This window comes from Myodes glareolus, chromosome 2 (assembly GCF_982192425.1).
Source record: "Myodes glareolus chromosome 2, mMyoGla1.1, whole genome shotgun sequence".
In the NCBI taxonomy this organism is placed as follows: domain Eukaryota; kingdom Metazoa; phylum Chordata; class Mammalia; order Rodentia; family Cricetidae; genus Myodes; species Myodes glareolus.
Genome location: NC_142027.1, coordinates 1,186,917 through 1,200,752, shown reverse-complemented (window position 1 = coordinate 1,200,752; position 13,836 = coordinate 1,186,917). Strand labels below are relative to the sequence as shown.

General features: G+C 40.1%; 2 protein-coding genes across 2 annotated transcripts in view; one reads left to right on the top strand and one right to left on the bottom strand.

Annotated features, from left to right (window-relative positions):
• LOC148122853 (olfactory receptor 5D3-like) overlaps positions 1-11,589 on the bottom strand; it is a 33,638-nt gene extending 22,049 nt beyond the window's left edge. The window contains exon 1 of the mRNA XM_087898505.1: positions 11,253-11,589. The gene's annotated coding sequence lies outside the window, so the exon portion shown is untranslated. The remainder of the gene's footprint in view (positions 1-11,252) is intronic.
• LOC146895758 (uncharacterized) overlaps positions 11,537-13,836 on the top strand; it is a 104,228-nt gene continuing 101,928 nt past the window's right edge. Inside the window, exon 1 of the mRNA XM_087898242.1 lies at positions 11,537-11,700. Within this exon, the coding sequence (XP_087754368.1) occupies positions 11,674-11,700 (27 nt within the window). The 5' untranslated portion in view covers positions 11,537-11,673. The remainder of the gene's footprint in view (positions 11,701-13,836) is intronic.

Below are 13,836 nucleotides of genomic sequence, written 5' to 3'. Positions count from 1 at the left end.
ACCTGGCAACAAAATCCGTTGTGGCATACTACATTTTGGTCTAACTTGCTTGTTTCTTGCTGTGATTCAATTCTCTAACCAAAAGCATCTCAGGTAATAAACGTGCTTATTTGGCTGATACTGCCAGAATACAACCCATAATTGGGGAGCTTAGCATAGAAACTCAAACTACAAAGTAAAGGCAAAAACCACAGAGAAACTTTGTTTACTGACTTCCTCTCTTGTTTGGTCACTGTCCTGTACTAACCTAGATCTTTCACCTTGCTCAGGCTCACATTTTAGGGAGATAAAACATCAGCAGAAAAGCTTTCCCATATCAATCATCAATCAACACAGTTTCTCACAAATATAGTAACTAGCGATTCCAATTTGGGCAAAGCCTCAGTTGATGTCCACTTAGGTGACTCTAGGCTACATCTTGTTGACAGCTAAAGCTAATTAGGACAGAGACACTAATATAAGAGAAGGTTTTAAACACACAAAACCAAGGTAGTAACTTTATCAACCACTTAAGTAGCCAAAACCCAAACATGAAAATAGTAACAACTGGAAAACTCAGACATGCCAAGAACTTCCCAAACCAAGAAAAATTTCAAGGAACTCATAATATAATACACTAAATTTTCTGAAAAAAAAATGGGTGAACACCTATCATTTTCCAGAGAAACAACAAAAAATTAGATAATTAATAACATCAGCTACATAGATGGCTCCACTGACCAAACAAGTCATAAAGACATATTACACACACATACACACACACACACACACACAATGGTCCCTTAATAAGATTCTCTTTTATGTTTTATTTTTTTAATGGAGCTATGTATTTTCCCTACTCTTCTTCCTTTCTCCCTTGTCTATAGACATGTAGAAGAATGCAAATAGAACCATATCTATCACCATGCACAAAACTCAATTCTAAATGGATCAAAGACCTCAACATAAAACCAACCACACTGAACCTCACAGAAGAGAAAGTGGGAAGTACTCTTGGATACCTTGGCACAGGAGACTGTTGCCTGCACTTTTCTGTGAATTCCCAAACCTGAAACAGGCGCGTGCTTTCCCAAATCAAGCCCACAAGAATGGATGAATATCCTAAGGGTTGAAACAGACAGACACAAAGAGACCATGCTCATTCACCAAAGAGTAAATGGCAACTTTATTAAACACAGGTCGGGTATATATACTAGGGGGCAAAGGGGCAAAGCCCCCTCCCATCCGGAGCAGTGGAAGAGGCTGTCAGGTGTCCCACTCCCAAGGCCAGGAGCAGCTGCGGGTGGCAGGCATATAGGTCCTAATTTGGGATCCTTGCTTGCAGGTGGAATTACCATAAAAAAAGGGCCAAGTCCTTTCTCAGCTAAACCCTCAGACCAGTGCAATGACAGAGAAGCCAGGAAGCCAGAGGTAAAATGGCCCTGCATAGTGCCAGAAACAAAAGGGGAAGAAACCTGGGTACCTACAGGAGACCACTTCCTAAATATAACTCTAGTAGCACAGACACTGAGAACAACAATTAATAATTGGAACCTCCAGAAACTGAGACGCTTCTGTAAAGGAAAGGACATGGTCAATATGATAAGAATAACAATATTCTAATCAAAATTAAACCACAAGAAATCCCTGGTCAGCACTCACCAGGCACACTCCAGTTCTGTGCTCTGCTGATAATAGGAAAAGGATTGGGCAAGGAGAGCTGCTCCACCAACATTGGAGAGATTTGCTTGAAGCTTTCTGATGTTTAAACTTTATAGACTTTATAATGCATTTGATTTCTAAAAGGATATCATTCTCTTATAATACAAAAACGATACATTAGGATCACTTAGGCGCCATTTTGTTTCCTATGACTGATGATTGCCTGTAAATCTGCATCAGAGTGAGGGAATGAAACCTTTCCAAACCAAATGCAAGATAACAGATTTTTAAAGAAACAGTGTATAATTTGTATTATACACTGAAAGTTTTGCTCTAATTGTTTTGAGAGTCGCAAAAGCTTTTGAAACCAAGGTTATCCCCACACTTTGTGTATGTTTGTGGGATACAGAAATTCTTTCTTGAGCATACAGGAGGCACACAAGAAAAGAGAGTGTCAGATCCCTTGACTCTGGAGTAGCAGGTGGTTACAAGCCTTCCAACTTGGACACTGGGATAAACTCAGGTAATCTCCAAGCATACCTGCTGTGCCACTTGCCCAGTCCAATAGTACTTTTTATCTAATAAAATAAGTCTTTTACAGATTAACACCAAAATCTAAATAAACAAAGAGGTGTAGAAATAACCAGGCAAGCTAAAGAATAAAACAATTATATTTTTATTTATTATAAGGGGAAAAAACTCACAAAACAGGAAACAAGAAGTCCACGTTCCACTGTGTCCCATGGGAATCACCCAGAGAGAGAGCACATCTGGGGAGTGCACACATTTTTCCCTCAATCCTGGGAAGCCATGCCTTAACTTAGATCCACCTCTTAAAGATAATTGGCTAACAAGGTTTTCCCCATCAAAGAGGTAAATAAATGATCCATGGAAACATAATACATCAATATTAAGATGCTGTGCTTGCTAAATTTGCAACATGAAATGCATACAATCCAAGGAAAATTCTCAAAAATTTATGAGAATTCCTGATTCTAATGCTACACGTAACATAACTCAGAATGTCCAATAGGATTATGAAAAAATATTGACACCATATGACTTCTATATTTACTACTTAGCTACAACAATCAAGAATAAGTATAAATTTGTGAAAGAATAAATGAGATAGAAAGAGCCAAGAACAAAATCCAAAAAATAATAGTCAACTTTTAATCAAAAGACGAAAGGAAACACATCCAGGAAAAGCGTGATCTTGACTAACATTGCCCAACCACCTATAATTATAAGTGTGCAGAAATTAATACAGACGTTACAACTCCCACAAAATTAACTCAAATTGACCCTTAATGTGTCATCCAACTACTGATATTTTTTCCAAACAGAGATGATACAAGCTCTAGAGTTCTCTTAGAAAATGGAGGTAATCTCATTCTATGGCTCTGCAAACTCTAATGTCCCCTTGCAGTTTCAGGCACACCCAGCCAACTGATGTCCAATCACAAAACAGTGTAGAATAATTTAATGCCTTTGCCCTGCCATATGGGTTATGGCACACAATGTGGAATCTGCTTTATCCACCTGCCCAGCAACATGCAAACCTGAAATATCTCTACAGCTCAGAAACTTCTTCTCTCCCCTGGAACTATACTTCCCTGAATCAAGTCAAGACTGGTATTAGAAATTTTAAAGCATTCTAATCACATATTACTGAAGGATAATTCCCAACACTTCTTTCTACCAGTTTCTAAATTATTTGTAATACTTGTAAGACAAAACTGAAAGTGGAGTGCAATGTTCAGAACTCCAAGAAACCAGACCTTCAGTTTTCCAATCTATGTTCCTGCCTCCCACTAAAGCAATGCTTGTGTATACAAACTGGACACATACAGCCTTCCATAGTCAGTGAAGCAGTCTTCCCCTCCCTACAGAGTCAACACTCAGGAAGTCTCAGTGAAGAAGGGCTACTGCCCAGGTCATCACAGGGATCAATGGAACCACAGTCTGGCTCATGGTCTATCCAAGTCACAGAAGCTCTGACAGCTCTGCAGAACTGCTCCAATTGGTCTGAGTGTCAGAGGTCCCCACACTAACTCTATCATGGCTTGTGGTCTCCCTCACAGCAGAACCAGAGGAGAGTCCTGGAAAGAATCTGAAACCTACCTCCCACTGGTACTCCTAATTGCTAAGCCTTCCCAGGCTCCCACATGAGCTAAGGCCACCCACTGAGACTCAGAACAATAGCAGCTCCCCTAGTGGGTAATCAGAGATCAAATGACACAGACAGCAGAGTCTTCCCAGCTCTACCCTTCCAACATAAGGGCAGACAGGACCTTAACCAGGGAAATATGTATTTTAGTAGAAATTCTTCCAGTCTTCTAGAGCACTTTCGGTTCCTCTTCTAAAGCAATACACACTGACTGTGTAGTGCACTGAAATCTTTGCTTCACAGCTGGGAAGTCCTGCAGCCAAACACAAGTCACATTCAAATAGTAACTGTTATTACTGTGTTACTATTGTTAAAGAAAAACAGGCCATGGATTAGAAAACAATGGGCATCCAATGGTAGTGATTGTAGACAGGAAAGAGATTGTGGGCATGATGCAGTCATAATCTCAAAGAATTCTTTTGAAAAGTTAAAACGGAATTTATGGTCATGTTTTCCAGAGAATAGCAATTTGTATCAGAGCAAACCAAGGATTATTCACATCGTTTTATCTGAGGCTATTCATCTTAAACAGGAAAATAATAGTCCTGTGAAGCAGGGCCACAGAATTTTCCCAGATCTTCTATATAGGTTGAACTAATGTAACTAATTTGGCTTCATGATAAGATCAGTCCATTATCCAGAATGTTGAATCTCTACTCAGTGAACCCCAAGAAAAGGCCAATCAGGACAATTATTATAGAACATCTCAAAATGATTATATGACTCCACATTGCTAATCTTAGCTACTGTTGAAGCAGGAGAGTGCAAACGGAGACTACTCATTCACAATCATACAGAAACTATATTAATTACAACACTGTTTGGCCAATAGCTCAAATACATTTCTAGCAAATGCTTATATCTTAAATAAATCCATTTCTATCAATGTGTATCACCACAAGGCTGTGGTCTACTGGTAAAGATCTGGAGGGCAACCTTCTCTTTTCATTTGGCAGATACACAGCTTCTCCTTGACTCTACCTACTTTCTCTCCCTATGTCTGTTGGGATTTCCTGCCTGACTTTACTCTGCTAAGCCATTGGCCAAAACAGCTTTATTCATTAACTAATAAAAGCAACACATATACAGAAGCTCTCACCTCCTTCTTGCCCCTCCCTTTCTGCACTGTCACTACCCCAGTTTCACAGTCAGTGAACTCAGTTCTTGCATGGGTCTTCTTCATTAGAATGTCCTCTGAAAAAAGCCAGAGAGACTGCTTGATACTCATTAACTGGTCCATTTTTTCCTTTGCACTGAGCTGTTAACGTCCAAACTAGAAGGAGTTTCAGAACTGTCTTCCCAGAACTGGGAACGTGAGTCAGGATTAGATGTTCAAAACAATTCTCAATTATATGGCATGGGGCAAGACTAAGCTACAGCAGACATTGCCCTAAACAGAAATAAATAATAAACAGCACTTGAGAGAAAAGGAATTAAACATTAATGACCTAGAAACATTAGAGAACAGAAACAAATACAGATGAAAGTGGTAATGTACTTAAAGAAAATGTTAAAACATAATACCAATAACTGACATTTAAAAATGGTAAAAATAATGTTATTTTTAAGATGAAAAAGCTTAGAAATATTGACTCTGAAAAAGAGCAAGACCTTCTCTAGAGGAGATAATGTAGCTTTAATAATAAGAGACTGATTGATTTTGACCATATGCCCATGTTGGCTGCTGGGATCTGTAACTGGACACACAGTTACAGTCAAAGGTCTTTTCTTAAAACTCTGAGTTTACATAACTGTGTCAAGTAGGATTGAGCATATCTGCATAGGAGTGTTGCCTAATGGAAAATTCAGTATTCTTTGGTGCAAGACAACCTTCCCAAATTACACTAAGCCAGTTTGGTCAGTCTTCATTCACTAAGACATGAATTAGTAAATGTTTGGAAATTATAAAATCACTCCTGAAAACACAATCAGGTCCTTTTTTATAATGGTGACTCCAGCAGCTGACTGCCTACCCTGTTTCCTCTACAGTGTATACAATAAACTATTCCATCTATTTTGTTATGAATGAAGAAATCATGCTCCACATGCAAATCCCTTTCCTTGTACTGAAATATTCAACTGCATAACTCAAAAGATTAATTTTGAAACTCTAAGGTGGTACAATCATTTAATTTAAGCTTTTGAAGGTATAATATAGAAGATAGCAAGGTCTTTACCCTGCAGAGCAACATGCTGGAATCAAAGGTCCCTGTGTCAACCTAAGGGAGCTTCTCTTAGAAATAATTTTTCTAAAAGTCTGGAAATGAAGTTTTTCTACAATTAACATACCTTGCCAGGAGAAATCACTCCACATATTTGAGAGACTAATAAGGAAACTATCTTTAATGATAGCGTGCATTCATCTCTGGCTAATGCTCAAAGGGGAGCCACCCTAGAACAGATTTTGCATTTCACCTATACTGTCATCCTTGGGTCTTTTAGATTCAGGACCCAGGTTACACTCTGAACAATTTAAATAGGAACTGAAGACTGCAAGTCTAACACTTAGGCAGATGGGAGATTTATACAGCAAAGAAATTACCAAAATTATTTCCTAAATACACCAAAAACCTGAAACAGCAGGACCTTCTTCAGTGACAGGATTCTGAGGTGGAGGTGCCAAGGGATGAGAGAGATAGGAAACACATAATGTAGAAAAGATAAAAGCTGGGCTGGCTGGTCTGAACTAGTGGGAGCTCACTAACTCTGGACTCATAGTGGGGGAACCTGCAGAGGCACAAACTAGGCCCTCTAAATGTGGGTGACAATTGTATGGCTGGAGCAGTCTGAGGGCTCACTAGTAGTGGGACCAGCATTTCTAGTGTTTGAACAGTGAAAAATGGAAGGAAATGGGAACTTCTTTCAAGTAAGCAGAAAGTATCATACAATGGGGCAAACACAAGAGGAGGCTAATCAAACAATGCTGCATAAGGGAACATAGAGTTTCTCAAGAACATTACTGACTAAGCCCACAGAAACATTGGGACTGATAAACAGAGCCCCATGTGGTAGGAAGAATAGGGTTCTCAGAATCTGAAACAAACCCTGCACAAAGGCCTTGGACCCAGACCACAGTTATACTGCAAACATATTTCTGGTTGTAGAGAAAGAGCTCCTTTTTATTCTTAAAACATCAGTCCCTTGGGATAGCTCCCAAGGCCTATGTGTCTGACAATTTCTGGTTCTACCAAGCACATTCTTTCTCCCTGTGTGAGAGCATAAAGGGAAAGTCTTATTGATCAGGCCAGCCCTCAACATGACAGTGTTCTCCTTTTCAAATAGTTGTCCCCTTGTCCATCTATCAGTACTATGTTTTTCCCAAGAAGAAAACAGAACCTTTATGACATACCAGGTCTGAATGTTGGCTGTGACCCTGTAATACCCCCTTGAGCAGCTTATCAGAGGCTTGTTTTTGATATGTGGACAAGCCTACTGCCTGGTTGTAAATCAGGAGTTCTCCTTCATAATGGTTTGGAGCGATGATGCCTAGAAAATCCTGGTGAACAAATGTGTATCCTAGCATCCTAATCTCTAACAGTCCTCAATAGCATATACTTATCTTTGGGGTATTTTAGAGGCATTCATGTCTTAGCTAAATTCTACTTTCTGTCACTATTTCCTAAGCATTGGGAAGTCCTTTATATCACCAGTTTGTTCTTCTACATCACAGGAAGTAGAATGCTACCTAAAGTAAGAGATACTATTTTCAACTTTCACAAAATTTAATACAAATGGATCTTTCACCTAAATATTAAATATTAAATGTGAAGGGCAGAACTTCTAGAAGATACTAGAGAAACTAGGCCTCTCTGAGTTCGGAGACCTGCTCACATGGATGTACAAAAAGCACGTTAAACTGAACAACAAAGATGTTTCAACACACAGCTCTCTGCTTCCAATACTGTGTTCAAAGGCAGCAAATGGAGCAAAGTTAATCGTAGCAGGTACCTGGGAGTCCAGGCAGTTTCCACGACCACATGAGCCACAAAGGACTTCTGATTGCTAGGTTACCCCAGAATTCCTCATGGGCTACTGGCACCCTGCTGGGCCTCAGAATATTAACAGCTCCTTTACTGGATGACCAGAGATTAAATGATTTAGACAGTACAGTCCTTCCAGCTCTGTCCTTCTAGCCCAGTAGACTTGGTCCTAGTCTAGAAAGTTTGTATTTTAACAGACATTCTTCCACTCTCCTAGAGCACATCCTGTTCCTCATGCAAAACACAAAGTTATTTGAGTGCAAAATCCATTACACACTCAATCTCCAGTGTAGAGAAACCTTTGCTGGGAAGTCCCACAGACAAACAAAAGTTACATTTACACAGTAACTGTTGTTAAAGAAAGACAGGCCATGAATTAGAAAAAAACACAAGGGATCATGATAGAGCTTGGAGGCAGGAAAGAGAATGTGGTTATGATGTAGTTATAATCTCAAAAATTATTTTGAAAAGTTGAAACAAGCTTTATGGCCATGTCGTCCAGAGACTAGAGCTCCTTCACACCTTTTCTCTAAGGATGAATATCTTAAACCAGAAAAATAACAGTACTGTTAGACAGGGCCATAACATTTTACTCGGATCTTCAATTTTGGTTGAAATACTTTAATTATAGGAAGTTGGTTTCATGATAAGGTCAATACTTTACCCAGATTTTTGATTACCCTGGCCTGTAGACCATACAAAATGACCCATCAGGACATTAATGGAACATCTAAAATTGACTGCCTAATTCTGCATTGCTAATTTCATCTACTGTTGAGGCAGGAAAGCTCTCACCCTCTGACCTGCCTCTCCCTTTCTTCACTATGACTCATAGTTGGTCAATGAACTCAATTCTTACACAGGTCTCTTTTCATTTTTAAGTCGCCAATAAAAGTCAAAGTGATTTGAGGACACCCATTAACTGGTCCATTTTTCCTGCTTACTAAGGCAGGATTAGGGTTTCAAAGCAATTCTCAGTTACATAGCATGAGGCAAGCCTAAGCTATAGGAGACATTGCTCTACACAGAAATCAATAATCAACATCACTTGAGAGAAAAGGAATAAGACCATTAATTACCTAGAACACTAGCAAACAGAAACAAATGGACATAAGAGCATAATGCACTTAAAGAAAATATTTAAAAATGATACCCATAGTGATTTTAAAATGATAAAAATAATGTATTTTAAGAACCAAAAAACTTAGATATATTGATGTTGAAAAAGAATAGATTCTTCCCTAGTAGAGAGAATGTCATTAATAAGATTGATATTGCCCATATGTATATGTTGGCTGCTGAGGTCTGTAACCTGACACTTAGAGTTATAGTCAATGGCTGGTTTCTCAAACCTTTGAGCTGACACAACTGTGCCAAGCAGGATTGAACATACATATCTGCATAGGAGAGCTGCCTAATTAGAAATTCAATATTCATTGGCTCAAGATAATCTTCCCAAACTGAACACCCACACAATCTGGTCTGTTTTCATTTACATGACATAAATTAAAACATGCTGGGAAATTACAAAATCACCACTTCCCACACCGTACCACAATCAGGTCCTACTTCATAAAGGTGACTCCGGCAGCTGATTTCCTAGCCTGTTTTCCCTACAGAGAACATAATAAACTATTTCTCCTATTTTGGTCTGATGACAGAAGCAATGTTCCACACGTGATTCCTTTTCTTGTGACGGCATTAGATAGTCCCCTACATGACTCAAATGGATAATTTTAAAACTCTGAGGTGTCACAGTCATTTAATTTAAGAATTTTGAAGCTGTAATATAGAGGACAACAAGGTCATTGCCCTAGAGAGCAACAGACTGAAATCAAACCAACCTGAGTCAACATAGGAAAGCTTGTCGCAGAAACATTTTTTTTCTAATGGGATGGAAATGCAGCTATTCTAAAATTAATTAATATTAACATGTGTGAAATCACTTCACATACTTAACAAAGAAAAAATCTACTCTCTCTAATGATGATATGCATCCATCTCTAACTGATGCTCAAATCAGTTAGATAGATTTTTCATCCCACATATGCCATTATCCTTAAGTGTCTTTTAGGTTCACATTCCAGGTTACACTATGAACAATTTAAATAGAGACAGGCAACTTGCCAGTCTAGGAACTTAGGTTGATGTGAGATTTGCACAGCAAAGATATTCTCAGAGACTTGAAACAGCAGGTCATTCTTCAGTGGCAGGGTCCTATAGTGAAGGTAACAGGGTCTGAGCAAGATAAGACAAGTAGAAAGTGGAAAGATAAAAGCTGGACTGGGGAGGTCTAGCACAAGCTATGCCCCATGCCAAGTTAGTTTCTCAAAAAAAAAAAAAATAGCATCTTTACTAGTTCCATTAGGGAAATGGAAGGAAATGGGAGGCTTCTATGAAGTCAGTAGTGGGACAAATTCAGGAGGAAACTAATCAAGCAAAGCTACACAAAGGGTACAGAGTATTTCAAAACATTAATTACTAAGCCTACAGTAGCCTTGGGACTGATAACCATAGCTCCATCTGGTGGAAAGAGCTGGATTCTCAGGATCTGAAGCAACCTCTCCATGAAGGCCCTGGTTCCAAACTTATTTATTCCAGATTTCAAAGGAGCTCTGATCTATTATCAATACCTCAGGCCGTAGGAAAAGTTTTCAAGGCCAAGGCCTCAGGCTGTTCCACCTCCCTGCCCGAGGGCCCAAATGAAAACCTTGCTTGATCAGGCCAATCCTGAACACGACAAAGTTCTACTTTTAAAATACTTGTACCTGGTGTCTTACTGTGGATCTGTTAGAATTATGATTTTCTCAAGAAGAAAACTGCAACTTTATAGCACACCAGGCCTTAAGGTTGGTGGTGACCCTGTAATGCCACCTTGAGCAGCTTAGAGGCCTGTTCTTTGATATATGGAGATGGGTCTAGAGGCTGGTTGTAAAACATGGGGGGGGGCTTCTTTGTAATGATATGGAGTCAAATGTCGGGAAAATCCTGGTGAACAAATGTGTATTCTAGCACCTCTAATAGGCTTAGTCTGCATATGCTTTTTGGTCCGCCTCCAGCTAAATTCTATTTTGTGAGACTCAGAGTAGTTGAGTGCTACACAACACATGAGATGCCTTTTACAACCTTCACAAAATTAATCAAAAGGATTTTACAGGTAGAGATTAAATGCAAAGTGCTGAAGGTCTAGAAGATATTGGGGAATCTAGGCCTCTCCGAGTTTGGCAACCTGATTTTCATGGAAGCACCAAAAGCACGCAGAAGTTGAGTAGAAAGATGTTTCTACATACAGCTCCCTACACCTAATGCTCTGAGCAAATTCAGCCCACGAAGCTGTTATTCAAAGGCCTGCCTCTTGGTCCAAGGACTTGCAAGGGCTGCAAGAGACCTCACAGGGCAGGGAATCTGGCTCCAGGTTCCCACCCAGCTCCGTGGAGGACCCACCATACTGGCTCTCTCACCTCTTCATCTGCTCCGCCCCATCTGGGGCCAGCAGCCTAGTTCTCACCATGTCGTGGTTTTCCAGCTTTCCCAAACTCTCCGCGCAGCTCCCTGCAGCAGCAATCACACTGCAGCCCCAAAATCGCTGGCGCCAACTCCTCTTCAAAGCCAATCCTGAAGCCTGTAGCTGGAAAAGTTCTGTGTCTGGCTGGAAGTCGCGGCCAGGAAAAATTGTGCTGTGTCTTTAAGTATACTGTACCACTAAGGAAGGTGCTCTTGTCACTCAGGCCTCACTAGCCAATCAGGCACCCAGGTGACCTGCCAGTCAGACGTTGTGCAGGATTCTTCCGGCGGCGGCCGTTTTCAAGCTTGACTTTGAAGAGAAGTCGGCGTCCGAGGTTTCTTTCTTCTCTGCTGTGAGTGCAGTAAGCTGAGCAAAGCATGGACAAGCTGGAAAATCACAATGTGGTGAGCTTGGGGCTATTCTCAGACCGGGAGAAGCAGCTAGCTGAGCCATGGGAGACCGTGTTGTGCATCCTTATCTGGCCGGGTAGGAGCCGGTGACCAGGTGCAGAGTTCGCCATATTTATGCCTGGTCCTTCTGGTCCTGCATACCTCAGCAGGGTCTGTGTCATCCTGCCCGTGATTCTGCATGTTTTTTGAAATTCCTGAGCTGGCTGGCAGCCTCTGAGTGACTTCACTATCCTTACTTCGCCAGTTCAGAGATGTGGGAGCGGGACTGTGCTTTGAAATACCCTTGTTGTGGACTTCACTGTGAAATGCAGGCTCCCTTAATGCTTTTATTGACGCAATGGAACACAAATTTGCCAAGGTCAGAGAGCCCTGGTCCCTCTAGTATCTTTCAGAAGTTCTGCACATTGAACATTTAATATTTAGGTTTAGGATCCATCCTGAGTTAATTCTGTGGAGCTTGTAAACAGTATTTCTTGTATAGAGTAGCACTCCACTGCTAAACTGTAATGTAGCAGAGTAGAATTGATGGAAATAGAATTTCCAGTTCTTGGGAAACATTAAATCACAACGTAGAATTTAAGTAAGGGAGAGCTGCACACCAGATACCCCAAAGGGAATGTTATTCTAACCTGTTAGAGATTAGTATGACAAAATATAAAAGTTTGTTTCCCAGGATTAACCAGCTACATTCCCATAACAAAGGAGACAAACCTGATTTACAACCAGCACAAATGACCATCCCTCCATTAAAAAACTGGCTTCTAAATGCTGCTCAAGGGGCCACTACAGGGTCACAACCAACATTAAGTTCTGTTGTGCCATAAAGGTATCAATACTAGAATTAATCTGCAGTTTTTTTGAAAACTAATCTTGAGTCAAGGTCTCCTATTTTGATTGAGATGTGCTTGAACCCTGTCTGTCTGTAGCCCCACAAGGGGCTCCTTTTGACTAAACACTAAACCTTGGATTACATGTCTGCAGCACCACACAGTTCTAAAATTGTGTTTGCATCACATAGTGGACTTTTCATTGCAGAACAGGAAAGGATTTGTGTGTGGAGCATGGCTTCTTCCTTTAGACCAGAAGAGGAGGAACATTGTTCTGTGTTCACTGCAGGAGGAAACACACTAGATAATGGCTAGGTCACAGGCTGCACTGCAGGGGTCTCCATTACAAAGAAGGACTGATGGGGCATGGTGAGTGACTTTCTTTGTAATTTCCCTTCATGTATTAATTTCTTCCATGTGAATAAAGACAGACAGAGTTGGTGGGTGTACAATTTAGGGAGGATAGCTTGAACTACTAAATATTCAGTTTCCAAGTAGAGAACTCTCCTATGCAGGTGTGTACAACCTTACTTGACATAGTTAAGTCAGCTGAAAGGTTTGAGAAACAGACGATTGACTATAACACCATCACATTACGGCACTCAGTAGCTAACATTTTACATGGAACAAAGTCATACAGTCTCTTAATAATGGCATTCTCTCTATCTGGGAAGGGGCTACTCCATTTCAGATTTAGTATAGATAAGTGTCCTACTGTTTTTAAAATCATTTTAAATCATCGATTATTGATATCATGTTTAACATTTATTTCCTTTTAAATGCATTACTGCTATATTTTTCATTGTTTCCTAGTTTAATAGTTTCATTCCATTTTTTCTTATGTGCTTTTTATTTATATCAGTTTAGAGCAGGGTTTCTTAACCTTTGTGGTACCAGCTCCCTTTGGGGGATCAAATGAGCCTATCACAGGACTTGCCCAAGACCATAAGAAAGCACAGATATTTTATATTATAATTCATAACAGTAGCAAAATTATAGTTATGAAGTAGCAGTGAAAATAATTTAATAGTTGGAGACTAAACACATAGGGAGGAACTGTTTTAAATGGTCACAACGTTAGGAAGATTGAGAACAACTGGTTTATATCAATGTCTCCTGTAGCTCAGGCTTCCCTCACACTATGTAATTGGGAAATGCTCTGAACACCTAATCCTGCCTCTGCTACCCAGTGCTGGAAAGACAGTCCTGCAACTCCTTCCAAGCTGGACCTTGACTGGTCTGTAGGAAGGAGAAATAGATTAGTGAAAGAGTATCCTCCAACTTCTCCATATTTTATTGTGAA